The sequence below is a fragment of the Perna viridis genome, chromosome 14 (assembly GCF_037379345.1).
Source record: "Perna viridis isolate PV_CMFRI_1.1 ecotype Kerala chromosome 14, ASM3737934v1, whole genome shotgun sequence".
Lineage (NCBI taxonomy): Eukaryota > Metazoa > Mollusca > Bivalvia > Mytilida > Mytilidae > Perna > Perna viridis.
This window is the reverse complement of record NC_142458.1, coordinates 13,165,553-13,181,040: the sequence shown is the minus strand read 5'-3', so window position 1 is coordinate 13,181,040 and position 15,488 is coordinate 13,165,553. Positions and strand designations below refer to the sequence as shown.

At 32.3% G+C, this 15,488-nt stretch overlaps 2 protein-coding genes and 1 long non-coding RNA gene across 3 annotated transcripts; all 3 read right to left on the bottom strand.

The window, feature by feature from the left end:
- Positions 1 to 286: 286 nt before the first annotated feature.
- Positions 287 to 5,131, bottom strand: LOC148598268 (uncharacterized). The gene is made up of 3 exons (XM_088561561.1): positions 4,988 to 5,131; positions 3,058 to 3,183; positions 287 to 394 (listed from the first exon to the last, which is right to left on the bottom strand). Exons 1-3 carry the CDS (start codon positions 5,055 to 5,057, stop codon positions 375 to 377), a joined length of 216 nt encoding a protein of 71 aa, XP_088417687.1. The 5' UTR covers positions 5,058 to 5,131; the 3' UTR covers positions 287 to 374.
- Positions 5,132 to 5,462: 331 nt separating this feature from the next.
- LOC148598267 (uncharacterized) lies at positions 5,463 to 10,193 on the bottom strand. The gene is made up of 3 exons (XR_015918581.1): positions 10,012 to 10,193; positions 7,321 to 7,650; positions 5,463 to 6,340 (listed from the first exon to the last, which is right to left on the bottom strand). It is a non-coding gene; the product is annotated as an uncharacterized LOC148598267 (long non-coding RNA).
- A 698-nt stretch (positions 10,194 to 10,891) lies between these two features.
- Positions 10,892 to 15,103, bottom strand: LOC148598266 (serine protease inhibitor Cvsi-2-like). The gene is made up of 3 exons (XM_088561247.1): positions 14,962 to 15,103; positions 11,750 to 11,869; positions 10,892 to 11,035 (listed from the first exon to the last, which is right to left on the bottom strand). The coding sequence occupies exons 1-3, from the start codon at positions 14,996 to 14,998 to the stop codon at positions 10,950 to 10,952; spliced, it is 243 nt and encodes an 80-aa protein (XP_088417373.1). The 5' UTR covers positions 14,999 to 15,103; the 3' UTR covers positions 10,892 to 10,949.
- Positions 15,104 to 15,488: the final 385 nt, after the last annotated feature.

Below are 15,488 nucleotides of genomic sequence, written 5' to 3'. Positions count from 1 at the left end.
CGTCCATTTTACACCTCATGGGGCTTTATAATCCCATGATTTTTGGTACGACAGATTACTTTCTTCTCAATTAAGAAGCGGGTTCGAATTTTATGTTTATCACGTTAGAATTTTTTTTAGCAGAACTTGAGCCGGATTTGAAAACCTACATTGTTAAGTAACGAAGAAAATATTGACGTATATTTCTTTTTTACATCTGCTAATGCCCCTCCTCACACCTCTCGTTAATAAGATGATTCGTGCCTAAACATATAATATACCACTGTAAGAAGAACACAAGAAAATATTTGCACTTGTTCGTTTTTTTTTTAATTATTTTTCAAAAAATTAATTTAATTCTAGTACAGCAACATCTTTGGTCAGAGTGTGGGAAGTCACCAGATCCTTATCATGGCTGAAAAATTATCAAGTACATTAAAGCGAAGGATTCTTCATATTGCATTTTCGGAATATCATATATTTGCGTACTAACTATATTTGTACAATCTCATGCATAATAAGCAGTGAAGTGTGACTAAACCAAGAAATGAATAAACTGAAAACCTGTCAAAACCAGACAATTTAAAGTAGCACTCCAGCTAAGAATCATGCAAAATGGGATATGTGGATGGAAAACCTGTCCAGCTCTAGGACAGTTCTAAAAGTGCCATAGAACAGTTCTAGAGCAAGCTCTTATGATAGTTCTACTAACAGAACCGCCTCTACGAAAACAGTTCTACTACTGGAGCCAGTTCTTCTGACAGTTCCGTTCCGGTAGAACAGGAATTTTAATTGAGCACACATGGAAACATATATATAAATCGAACCCCCCTGAAAGTACAAAAAAATCTGTTTAACCCCTTTTTGAAAGTCCACTTTATTAGTTATATATTCCAAACACCTGTATAAACTGAGTATATTTAAAGCCCAGATGAGTTCGGTTTGGACAAGTTTCATTGTACTAAACGAAATACATTTCAGAAACGTGACCTTTGAGTTACACACATGTTTATTTAGTGAAATTTGTCTCAACTGAAACCTCCTTTGAACCTGATAATTATTTGGTTGAGACAAGTGTTTAACTCATTCAGGTTCATAAATACATTTAAACTGAATGATGATTAAGTGTCAGTCTCTGTAAGAATTTGGAAGTGAGTGAAACATGGTCAGGAAAAAAACACCATTTTTAGATGTGGCACCACCAAAAAAAAAGAAAAAAAAAAACGACAAGAGTCTCCATATCACTCCGGTAAATTGAGTATCAATTTCATTGCAATGCACTGAAAATCATTTCAAAAGACCTCATTTTTAAACATTCTACTGAAAAATTCTAAGCAAATTATCCGGTGATCAAATAATGGTCTTTTCAAATAGACGGTATCTTTGAGTGAAAATGTAATGTCAGACCGGTAGGTTTTGACATGCATGTTTCTGATTTTTACACACATGTTTATTTAGTGAAATTTCTCTAAACTGAAACCTCCTTTGAACCTGATAATTATTCGATTGAGACGAGTATTTGACTCATTCAGGTTCATAAATACATTTAAACTGAATGATGATTAAGTGTCAGTCTCTGTAAGAATTAGACAGTGGGTGAAACATGGTTAAAAAAAAAACACCATTTTTAGATGTGACACCGTCAAAAATGGGAAAAAAGTCAAGATTCTCCATATCACTTCGGTAAATTGAGTTATAATTTCATTGCAATGCACTGAAAATAAATATTTTAAAAGACCTCATTTTTTAAACATTCTACTGAAAAATTCTTAGCAAATTATCCGGTGATGCAAAGATCAAATAATGGTCTTTTCAAATAGACGGTATCCTTGAGTGAAATTGTAATGTTAGACCGGTAGGTATTGACATACATGTTTCTGATTTTTTCGCATTTTGCATGATTCTTACAAAACTTACTTTTCATCAGTATTTGATGGTTTACTTAAAAATATATTCTGAATTCAGTTTAGACAGGTTTTATTGTATATTCTAAAAGGAAATTTAGAATCCCAAACTACATGTATACAACTGTAGCATGAACAATTACAATGAAACCATTTAAGACAAATTCTTTAGAAACGGATATACATGTATATCTAAACATAGACTGAATGTCATAGATTTGGTATCTTGTGTGTACGAAATAAGGTTATCTTCTCTTGTCGAAAATTTACAATACGTCCTGTTTAAGAGAAGTTTTATAATATGTGTAAATTGTACAATGTATAAAGAAACATAAATTAAACGTGCACGTTTTTGTAAATGCTCTTGGTTTTAGAGGCTATTCCTATACATGTAAATCTATCATCTTAAAATGCGTAACATTAAAAAGTGAATTATGTTACAAATTGTCCTCATACATGTACATCTGTTAATAGCACAAATACAGGAGATGGTCCATATGTTCAGGGAAAAGGAAACTCCCCTTTTGGATTAATAGTATATCATGGGATCCAAGATTCTAGCGGAAATTAAATGACTAAGACCAGACAGGGTAAACAGACACACACAACGAAGAAATATAAAATAACCAAAATTTTTTTTCATTTACTAGCAAATTTTGGCAGAAACAGAGAATGCATCCTTGAGTGAAGTTATATTGTCAGATCGGTGGGGTTTTGACATGCATGTTTCTGATTTTTTCCCAATTGCCTGATTCTAACAAATACTTAGACTTTATGCAAAAAAAAAAAAAAAACAATACCCAATAATTTCATGTTATGATATCTATAGATAGAAGGGTTTTATGGAATGTGTGTAATAAGACAAAACACTCATTTAAAAACGTTTACGCGGTGATTAAACGACCGAGAGGTTATCTAATTGAAATCAATGTTATAAATACACACATTTAACACATACGATGACATAAATATACATATTTAATCCAACTTTCATAGGTGGGAGGTTAAACGGAATAGCCGTTATTTTGGCTACACCTGGGGAAATATTTGTCACACTGATTTCCGTATTTGTCATATTAGAAAAGAAATAAGTCCTTCCGTTGGTAGATTTGAACTAATTTTAACGTGGGTATTTTACACCGAGCGACAGCGAATTATTTCTTAAATAGCTTACTTGGACCAATTGTATGGTCTTGGGTACATGCGCACTCCTGGTTGATACACTGGACGGAGTAGCTGTTGTCGGAACATGTTGTAAGCTGGCAGTCACCGCTGTCATTGCATGTTTCACCCATCACAACTAAAGTGTACAATATAAGACCATAATAAAAATGTTGTTTACAATTCTCGACGAAATTGTTAATTCATCTGTTCGATTTTTTTTCATTCCCGAGCAAAAAAAAAACAAAAACAAAAACAAAAAACAAAAACAAACAAACAGACAGAAAAAACAAAAAACAAAAAACAAAACAAAACAAGTATATGTACTTCCAGTAGGAGGCATTTAGATGTATCAGCAGTCAACAAATTGTAATTTGTAAATAGTAAATAAAAATTATATTTTCCTTAAAATACTGTGCTTAATGATTTTATCTTTCAACTATAAATGTGCCACGAACTATAATCACATGTTTCACCATAAGACATCATCGATACCGATACATGTATGCTATTATCAGCATTGTTTTCCCTCTCTGGGTCACACATATCAAAATATGAAACACTGGTGTTTATTTCGTCGTTTAAAAAAATAAAAAAAAATATACGATTGATATTTCAAAACAAGCGAATTTCCACTCCCGAAGAAAAATAATCTTAGCTTCTAAAGAATTTAGCACCATTATAGATAGCCAATTATTGAATTGTTAGCCTTGTTAGACTTGAATGCACTTTGAATCCTTGAAAACAAAATACAGTATAAATGCATCAAATTAACTTACATGTACGTGTAAGTCTTATTTAAACTGCTTTGTGGGTAGTATTGAAGATTTAAGCAGATCATTATGATGCTAACAAAAGAGTATGTCATAAGCTGAAACAATATTTCTGTACATTCCCCCTTTTCTTACATTGAATGCTTTCATTTTATGCTGATCAAACATTTTTCACATGTACATGTAGTGGCGGATCCAGAATGAAGGGTTGGAGTGGTGGAACACCCTTTTTTATTGAAAAAAAAAATGGTAACTTAATATGTAAAATTGACAAACCCTTGCAATCATGTTCTGGTTACCGGTTACTGGGAAGGCTCATGGTAACACAAGGCATGAATAAACTGAAACAATTTCATTTCCCCGTCCTTTCGAAATCCGTCGATTCCGTATATTTTCATAAGCCTGTCCAAGCATTAAGCATGTCAATTGAAACTGTTTGTTCAAGCTGATTTGAAATAAATATTTTAAACTTTCTTTGTTATCAACTCTTTATGAATTACTACATTTATTATATACATGTACAGATGAGATGTACAGATGAGATCAGTTCTAACAAAACTGTCATAGAACTACCAGTTCTAGAGCCAGCTGTTCTGGCAATTCTTACAGAGCTGACTCAACAGGTAGAAATGATTTCAAAGCCATGGCTCTAGTAGCAGAACTGTTTGTGTAGATCCGGCTCTCATAGAACTGTCAGAAGAGCTGGCTGTAGTAGTAGAACTGTTTTCGATCCAGTTCTGCTAGTAGAACATAGCTTGCTTTAGAACTGTATTTTGAAAGTTTTAGAACTGTCCTTGAGCCGGCTCTTCTGACAGTTCATCTGCGAGTTTAGAACTGATCTCATCTGTATCTGTACATTCTTATAGGAAAGTTGATTTTTCGTGTAAAAGAACATAAACACATAAACATATCATAATAATCTATTAAGGGGAATTACATTTAATTTTCTTTTTTGGGTTTTAAAATTCCATAAAAAATTGAACGAGACAAATTTTTTTGTTATATTTTCTGAATACAAACTTGTATATTGTATAATGTATAATCATAGACGGATCCAACGAGAGAGATCCGGGAATTTGAAACCTTCCTATATTTGTTCGGAAATTTATATACAAATTAATAGTGTGCATGATTTAAGCAGAAATTATCTACTAACTTATGAATACATACCAACACAGAGTGCCAAACACAGAACTAAGATTTTCATAATTAATGTATTGTTCAGTTGTAAACTATACATTTGTGCATGTCTACATGTAGTTCTTTTTATACTTCTAGCGTCGTGACAAGATAAGTATACTTTTTGACCCAGACATGACTAAAATAGTCCCTATAAAACAAGATACGGACCGAAACATAACGAGACGAAATCATGAAAAGGGACGGGGACTCCAGACCATTACAATATTCGCCCGAACTATCCAAACTTTGCACGGATTAAACACATTTTTTTTAACAAAAATGGATGCGGTTCTCTTCCACCGGACCCCCGGACCCATAACCACCACCACTATCTCCACAACCGATCCACAATTGCAAAATCCCCTTTTCACTATAATAATGATTATGACAATAATATTTATGATAATGCAGATATAATAATATGATAAAGACAAAAGGAGTTGTGGTTCTATTCACCCCCCCCCCCCCTCACCCCCCGAAACTTTCACTGTAAAATCCTGTTTTAACTATAATAATGATTATGACAATAATAATGATGAAAATGATAAAATAAATAAAATAACAAAACAGAACAAAACAAAACACAAAGCCCCAAATTATATTAAGACCCTAAAGTACACCGTATATTGGTACTAATATTCCTAGTACATACATTGTTTTTTCAAGAACATTGACATACATGTACATATTTAAAAACAAATAAAATGTGTGAAAAAAAACAGCTCAAACGGTCTCAGTATCTCAGTAGTATATAAACGCCTAGGTAGAAAGATTTCTTAATCAACATTTCTCTTTTTTCATTCATTTTCTGTTTCGTTTCATGATTACACGTCCAAGGCATTAGTTGTATAAGGTTCAACACAGAAATGTAATTCAATCAGTCTGCAAATTTACTACAATTGTGAAACTTTGCTTATGTGAAAGCTTGGCAAGAGAATTATCATGCACCAACCACGTTGGATATGTGAGGTGTTGTAGCATGATTATTGTTAATATATATTTGTATTTACCGATATTTTGGATTAAATTTTCTACTTTTTTAACTTACAGGTAGCTTTACATTAATTTATGTAACACGATTCCCAATAGATATGTATTCCATATACATATGTTTTTTATGTGTAGCACTACGAAATCATGTATTTTCTTTTAATGTAAAAAAGCAAGCAATAAAATGAATAAACAACAAAGAAACAAAATGAAAAAGACGTTCTTTCACATTTACTTCGTTCGGAAATCCGTTCAGGACAAGCTTTGCATTACATCAACGTCAACTAGTTTTAACAGGCGTATTTTCGGAGACATTGCAATCAGAGTTAAGACGACAAGAATATTGAATTCCTGAAATAATTAGTTATATGATACATTATTATAGAACCATTTCAGATGTTTTTAGGTTCGGAAACTTAATTCCACGTGGTTATTTATGGTCTTGTTCTATTCATATCATGTTTTTTTTTTTTTATTTTGGTCTCTGTTACAACCGTAAACCAGTTTCGCCAAATTGGAAGTAAATTGCAAATGTGAATGTCGTCTATAGCATCGAGTTTAGTCAGCACCATACTTGAATTAATTTCGGGACTGTGTTCCGTTATAAAAATATAATATAAAAAAACCCATACCAAATATCGTTCGTTTTTTCCTTCTTAGTAATTCTGAAAGTCTAAAAGTCTGATTTACTTATGAAAAGGTTATTGCTTAAAGGCAACTGCTGCATAAGGTAACAAATTTCCATAAGTATAAATAGGAAAACCAATATAGTGAATATTACAACTAATATTGAAGTGTATCCTGCAAGACGACGAAGATGCATATGTTTATGCCGTACACAGTTTTACATTAACTATGATCTTTTTTCACAATTTGACGAAATTTTGTTTGAACATTATTTTGTTAAAGATACGAAACTGATAATGATCCTTGCCCTGTTTTACTCTTTGTTACAGATTAACTTCCTGAAATAACATTCTCGGTGCTTTTTGGTCATCGGTGAAATTAGTATTAATTACTGTTAAGAGGACGTCATCTTCTGGTATCAGACCGAAGTGCCGCATACTAAGGTCTGTTCATATCGTTGATTTCATGACAATATATTTCAAAGTTTGAATATTTTGACATTACAAACACAAATTAAGTAGCAGCCTTCACATATATCATAAAAAAAATACCGAAGCGTGAACAACTGGAGAATTCAAATACATGGCTAGAACGTGAAAATAGGAAACAAGGACGAAGTACATTTACAATGCAGTAATACGAATACAATAGATGCCTATAAAAATTGAGGATAAGGAAAGCAAAACGTGATGCATTAAACTTACATGTGACATCACAGGCTCCAAATTAGTATGCATGTCCTGCTCTGCCAACAGCACCATTCATATTGCAAGTGTGTGTTGTCCGGTAATAGTCTAGTAACAACAATGCAGCTCCTTGTCACGAGTCACAAAAGAGTTCCATACACAGAATCACATTTTGGAGATATCATTCAATTCAACAATTTAAATATCATGATGTAAGTTAAGTATGTTAATAATGCAAAATTGGAGAATTGTTGCCCAAATATCGGCAAAAATATTAGCGTCTGCAGTGGGATGATTCAAATATGCCAAAATCCATGACCAAGCGGGAACTCATGAAACAGAGACGACCTACATATACAATGTAGCTAACTGAATAAAACAAATACGCATAAAAATTGAAGATAAGTGAAATAAGTCGTAAGCAATTAAAACTAGCATTTGCAACATGAAATTCCACAAAAAAGAACAAAACATAAATATGTGTGAATATAATCCGGCAAAAATCCAGCAACAAAAATGCAGCTTCGCGCCTTTTACACAAGAACGATATTACCAATTTTTCACTAAGTATCATGATGTGAACGTAGTAGATTGGAAGTAGTGAAAAAATATCGGAAATAAAAAAAAAAAAAAAAAATAGATCATAGTATCAAGCAATAAGCCATTTAAAATAATGTATTCCTTAAAACCGCCGGTTTGACATTGAACTTGATATTACAAAGCAATAAAGCAATACAAATTAACATAGGGTTTAAATTAACGTAGGATTTCAAAGAAATAAAATCTTGATCTCTCTGGACGTTCTAACACGATAATACGACGTTTCTTAAGAGTAATCAAGGAAGGGAACCCAAGATTCTAGTTGAATTCAAGAGAATGCAATCCAGGGATAAAGATCAGACATGGATAATAGACAAACACAACAAGAACACAAAGCAACTAAAAATAAAATCCACAAGGTAACAAAAGTAAATGAGCAACTCGGACTCCACTAAAACTGGGAGCATGGACCAGGTGTACCGGTAAGGTAAGCGTCCTCTATTTTTCTAGAAAAAACGGTTGATGTACAATCATAAACATATAGATCGTGTAGGAAACAGTTATTATTCTTGGTTTGATTGATTTAAGTGGGAGGTCGACTAAGTTTAAGGAAAGAACATGGCAGTTAAAGATAAGAAAGCATCATTTGTTCAGTGATTTATTTTGCCCCTTGAATTACATGTACCTCTATACTTTTATTGGCCTTGCCTGAATTTTATATGGTTTAGTACTTGAGTGTGAATGTTTGTAAGAATCAGACAAATGGGAAAAGTCAGAAACATGTATGTCAAAAACCTTCCGATCTGACAATGTAATATCATTCAAGGATACTTTCTCTATTTGAAAATAACACTATTTATTATCTTAACCACTGGCTTTGCTCAGAAATTTTTCAATAGAAAGTTGAAAAAAAATAAGGTTTTTGACAGTTACCTGTCCTTGAAATGTTCAGTGCAATCAATGACATTATAAGTCAATGGTCAAGCACGAAATTGAAAATATTGTCTGTTTTCCTTGATTCTGATGGTGCAAATAGTCAAATTACACTATCAAAATGAAGGGTTTTTTAAACTATGTTTCACCCACTGTCTAATTCTTACAGAGACTGACACTTAAGTATAATATTCTCTAACTTCTAAATATAGGCAAAAATACGGAAGCGTCCGCAGTGGGAATCATGTTGTTTATTGTGGTTGCTAATGACCTTAAATACTTTAAGACAAAAAAGATATTATTTTCATTTTAAATTAGGAATATTGTTAGTAAACATTAAATTATCACAAAAACTCTATAGAAAATTAGTGAGATCTTACCTTGAAGGGATTTTTTTTTCAATAGAAAACTGTTAAAGCAATTACACTCTTACGTGCATTCAGTGTACAAGATGTGGCACCGAGAAAACACCTCGACGGTGACATTACCTTAGTTGTTCAGAGGACTACGCGACATTCTTCCAAAATCCCCAATACAAACCTTCTTTTACTCTGTTGTAAAATTTCAGGAAGATCAACCCAGTGTGGGGTAGATCTGAATCTTTCTGTATAGCTGAAAACATGCAACTTTGTCTTCCGTAATAAAATTGTTGTATATATATATATATATACATTGTATATTATCATAGTACATGTCGCAGTTATATAGTTATATATATATACATTTACAAACTGTTAGCTATTTTAACTAAATATATACAATACATGTGCATACTATTTTCATTAATACAGTCGGTGCAAATGTTATTTTACAGAGAAAATACAGATAAGAGTGATTGAACACCTAATGTCGGATTGGATCAACATGTGTTTCTACTTAGACGAAAAGCATTAGAAGGAACACATTTTTCAAATGTGTGAAGAAGTCAACAACTGTATAAAACGAAAAATGTTTAAAAAACGAAATTAATTCAGTATTATCATACTGCTATTTCTATGAATTCCACAATAATCCTGGTTATGTTACTGTCAACAAAATAAAATATTTAGAGTTGAATCAAACGTGAATGTTGAGTCAATACTTTCCCAAATGATTGAGGGTCCTTCCTCGACGGTCGTATCAAACTTCAAACCGGGAAGCTGTTCATTCCCTGAAGAATTTGTATTGGTTACTAAATGTGCTTAAATTAGCCTTATACTTGTAAATAAGATACACAACATGCACTTTCTACATTACCTTATTTGATCCACTTCGTTTACATTCACATGTATACGTAATAATGTACATGTACGTGTTCTGTGTTTTTAAGTAGAACTGTAAGTTTAAATAGATCACTTCTATATGCGACATCGGCGGAAAATGATTTTTACTTTCTAGAAAACAAGGAACACATACAATTTTATTAGTATGCACGACCCAATTTCAAAACACGGCAACCCAATTTACCACCAGATAAAGAATTTAATTTAAAAAACTGATCCGTCCAAAGAAATCCTCGTTTAACAAATCTGTCACGCAAACCGCACGATCTACACTTGTTGTTTCCCGTTCACCATACATGTAGAAAGAACTTTCCACAAGTCATATGTTATAAACATGTGAATGTCGTTCATATTCGAACACCAAACTATTAGATACAGCTCTTCCACGTTATAAACTTCCCAAATACACCATGTAACATACCCATTCCCTATTGAAAATTCCCAATTACCATCTCCCATATAATCACCATTGCAAATTTTTTATCAAATATTAATATTATCAAGATCAATTGTACAATATTGTTTTATTTTTTCCTAAACACCTCAACTGTAATTTTAATAAAGTTTAACACATTTTTGCATACCTATGGATTCCTTAGAAACTAATTTCCCCATCATACCCATTCAAAATCATCACCTACATGCACAAACGTACACTTTCCCTATCCCCAATCCTTCGTATACCATAGAATGGAAAGTTTTCCCCATACAAGTACTGTAATTGACACCTATCATTGTTCATTAAATAGGAATAAAGATTTTACTCCTTCTTTCGTGACTAAGATTCTTTTAACAAAAAAAAAAAAAAAAAAAAACTTGTCGATACAAGTGTATTGCAAATACAAATAAATCAATCTTTGTAGAATGTTTTATTCCACAACAAATTGAAAAAAAGAAAAAAAAAATCATAATTTAAATTCTGGTACAACGACATCTACCGTCGATACAGTGTTTGTTGCCTCTATCACAGTCTGGACAATCACCTGAACCGGTACATGCTGAAAACAAAATCAATGAAATGGTTTGATTTTGAAAATTTAAGAAGAAAATAAATTGTTTTACTTATATTTTATAATGCATAAGTGATAGTGTGACGCCATGACATCTAATTTTTTCATTAACCGGCACGAATCAACTTTCATTTATTTCACTTCTGGTTAGTCTTGTAAGTTGTCGGAGACAAACCACTTGGTAAAAACCAAAAAAAAAAACGAACATGAACCTGGTTCAAGTGGATAGAACCGAATAAAGGAAAGCGACTTTAGATCTGCCGAAATCAGAATCTAAACTAACATAAAAGGGAAAATGCAGAAGAACAGAAAGAAATGGAATTCTTATGAAATAATACTGGTACATGTATGAGCAAATATAAAAGGTCGGGATATGACATAAGAGATCATGTTAAGAGAACCACATGCAAATGTATAACGCAGTATTACAAGTAAATAAAAAAAAATACGACTATTGTATTTGAGAAATTAGAGAACCTTTTTTTATCAATCATGAGGACTAAAAGTAGTGTGACCACCCCCCCTAAATACAACCAAACAAACAAACAACCGAGAACAAAACAAAAAAAAAATAAAACTTTTAAGTGTCAGAGTATCTGAAACAGGTTAAAAATTTCTTTGTATTTTTAGAAAAGAATCACGAAGACACCCCGAGAACTAAACTAAATAGAATAATTGAATTATATATAGTTTTACACGTACAAGATCCACTATCCTGAGTACATGTGCACTCGTGATTAATGCAGTGAACTGAGTAATTATTACTGGAACAAGTAGTCAATCTACAGTCCCTTGTCTCACGGCATGTTTCACTCATTACCGCTGTAAATTAAAGAAAGGAGTTAAGTTTTAGTTGTGGAAGAGTGTTAATATTAAGTAGAATTATTTCAATTTTACCATGATGAGGTAAAATTGTTAATATTTACATATATAACAAGATTTTCTGATACGTATATGTTAAAAGGGTGGATGCTATTTTTCCCAAATATAATTAGGGACACAGTGAAGCAATTCAATATTAGGTAAATTGTGGTTATATTTCCAACGGCATGTATCAACTACTACAATTGTACAGTAAAAGAAACTACATATGGGTTCAGTACAATGTGAATGAAATACGAACTGTAAATGCACTTTGGAAAATACTTTACTACTAATTGTAACCCCATGGATACATGCATTCAATTCTTTCGGTTTGAAGGAAATGTCTTTATCCATGAAGTGCTTATATGAGATTTCTTGCTTGCCAAACCAAACAATCAATATAAGATCCAGATAAATTGGGCTCACGGAGGTTTAATTTTATATTAATTAATTAATTAAACCTGTGTATAAAATATCACTTTATTTAAACGAAGATTAATACAGAATTGTTAAAACACAACGGAAAGGGAATATATTATTCTAATGAATTTTCCTAAATGAAACTCTTTAAATATATTGCGTGCTACAGCTATGGAGAAAATTCATCAGTTCATATAGAACTTAAGATTCGTTGGTATGAAAAATCCAACATACAATTTTAATATGGAAATATAAAACTCACCAAAACCATCAAAATGGATGCTCAATTCGTAATGATAGTTTTCACACTCAAATGCTAGCATAATAAATACCCGTCACATTCTACTAGTTTGTAAATTAAGGAATAGATACCAAGAAAATAACTTTTTGCTGTACCCATTTAAGGACAGCAACCCGAAACAACCATGCAGTTGTCAATTTATCTGTTCAGCGAAGAGGCAGTGGTCACCAAATTTATGATGGTATGTGTTAGACATCGGAAAATTTAACATACAATTTCCCACACCCGAGGCGAGTACGCTATCCGAAGACCACTGTATCGGTCATACAATGAAATGCAAAAAATATGACAAAAATATGAAAAGTTAAATATAAATAACGTTTAACCCTACAGCACGATATGTTATCTCTTATTATTCTAATGAACAAGTTCACCTAAACCTTGTGGTTGCATCATAATTGAACGACAATAGCCGTGATATTGCATCAGAATGGTATCGGTTGAGTATTTAATTATTACAGAACGTTTGATTAAGAAGACGTTTTATAACTTTGAACTGGTTAATAATTCCCCAAAAAATGTACACATGTGAACGTCGAAAGCTTTAATATTATAAATCCATATATCAAATGTAACCAAATGCATCCAAATTTCTCAATCATAATGAAAAAAAAAATAAAAATATACTTTTTTCTTAATAAGGGAGTAATTTACATAAATATTTTCAGTTTAAGGGGGTAGACCCAGAGTTAGGGACACTACTCTCACAAGTCATTGGTACGTTTATTTTCCGCATTTTACACCAAGTAATTTGGACTGATTTCATTCCGTTTCAAATGAAAACTTTGAAGGTTTGGCGAAATTGAAAATGATACAAACATATCACTGATTTCAAGAATTGTGTCCCTTACCCTTGGTCTACCTCCATAAATAACGCATAAGCAGGTAACGGGTTACACGACGAAAATTAATTTCAAAAACCATTGAAACAAATATATCATGATTTTTACTTGTACAACAAACGAATACATTTTAAAAAAGTAAATGAAACATGCGAAAGTTGCATCCTCGGTTTTCCGGTATTTAACAAAACAACAACAACAACAACAACAAACGAACAAACATACAAACAAACAAACACAAAACAAAACAAACAAAAACAATCCTGACGAAAAGGGTATGAAAAATAACTTTATTTCTCCCCAGTATTTTATATCATAACCAATTGAACAATTTTGTTTTTTTTCTTTAATAACTGTTCACTTAAATACCTGCATGTAGTCATGTTAACAGATCAAAGAATTTTCAGAGTTAGTGTGTATGTAGATAAAATATAACAACATATTTTACAGTAATCGGAATCCTTGTTATGAATTTTCATTCAGAATTGTCAACTTTCCTTTCATCTGTGGAAACATCCCTTCAGCACATGCGTATGGAGTGTTCATATCACCACTCATACATTATGCCAGAGCTTGTCGAGACTACGCAGACTTTTTGTATAGCGGTAGAATTCAAACAAATAGGCTCCTGGAGCAGGGATATGTTGCTACAAGATTGAAATCGGCAATACAAAAGTTTTAAGGTCGTCACCATGAACTCGTGGATCGTTACGGTGTATCCATCTGCACCATTAAAACTGATTTATTCAACGTGTCATAGTTTTACTTTCCTCGTTTGTCTACCCCGGACCTGTCTTTTTATGAGCAACTCGGCGGGTATTTGTAGAAAAGAAGAGGACGCTTACCTTATGAGTGCAACTGGTCCATGATCCCAGTTTTTAGTGGAGTCCGAGTTGCTCTTTTACTTTTGTTACTTTGTATGTATGATTTTAGTCTTTGTCCCTGGATTACATTCTTTTGATTACCTCTATAACCTTGGTTCCCTTGATTACTCTTACACCTTTGGAAAGATTTATTTAAAAGGAAATAAAAACATATTATATTATATCAAAACAATATCTGAAATACAAACAAAACAAAACAAAACTGAAATTGCTGTACCAAGTAAAAAGTATACTCATAAGTTAAATTAAATCTGTATCAAATCACAATATTATTTGAACATCAATAAATAAAAGCATATGTATCACTGAAACAAGTTGCATTACAATCTGCCAGATATGATGCCAAAAGAAACTTTTACTCACAAAAGGTCATTAATGTAATATTATACAACAGTCATAATAAAAACATCGCTCTTCTATAGCGATAACATCATTAACAATTGATTTTGTACGTACGATCTTTTGAAAATAAAACTTGTTGAGCGATTGCATTTATGGAACTGAATTGTAATACGAAAAGACCATGTATTAAAGTAAGCAGGCAAGCCCAAACCAAACATGATGTAAATCAGCCGAAATCCAAACGTATGCAATTGTACTTACCCACACAGAGAGCCATACAAATAATCAAGGACTTCATTCTGTATGTAAATGTTCAAATCACTTTTCAGCGTTAAATTGTAATAAAAATTAGCCCCTTTTATACCCTCAGCCTCATGACGTACAATTGTAGTTTGTGTTTCAGACCAGCGAAGGCTAGTTCTTCGATAGAATTAAACAGTGTCTTGGTATGCGAAATAATTGAACTTTTGCTAGAACAAAAGGTGATATTCACTAATCTTGACATGCTTAAACCATGATCTCTAGGCATGAGGGGCTGATGCAATCACAATTATGCATGTCTAATGTGGACATGCCTGCCATATTAAGCTGACTTGACAATATGTATGAAATACAGCTTTTTTTATATATTTTACCTGTATCAAACTAAAATAAAACAAAAAACAAAACAAAACAAAACAAATCTAAGGCGATAGACCTTGGGAAAAGGACATAACTCTGACAAATCATTGGAACGTTTGTATTTAGCATTTGACATCGATCGCATGTAAGCATCAAAGTAACTTGGA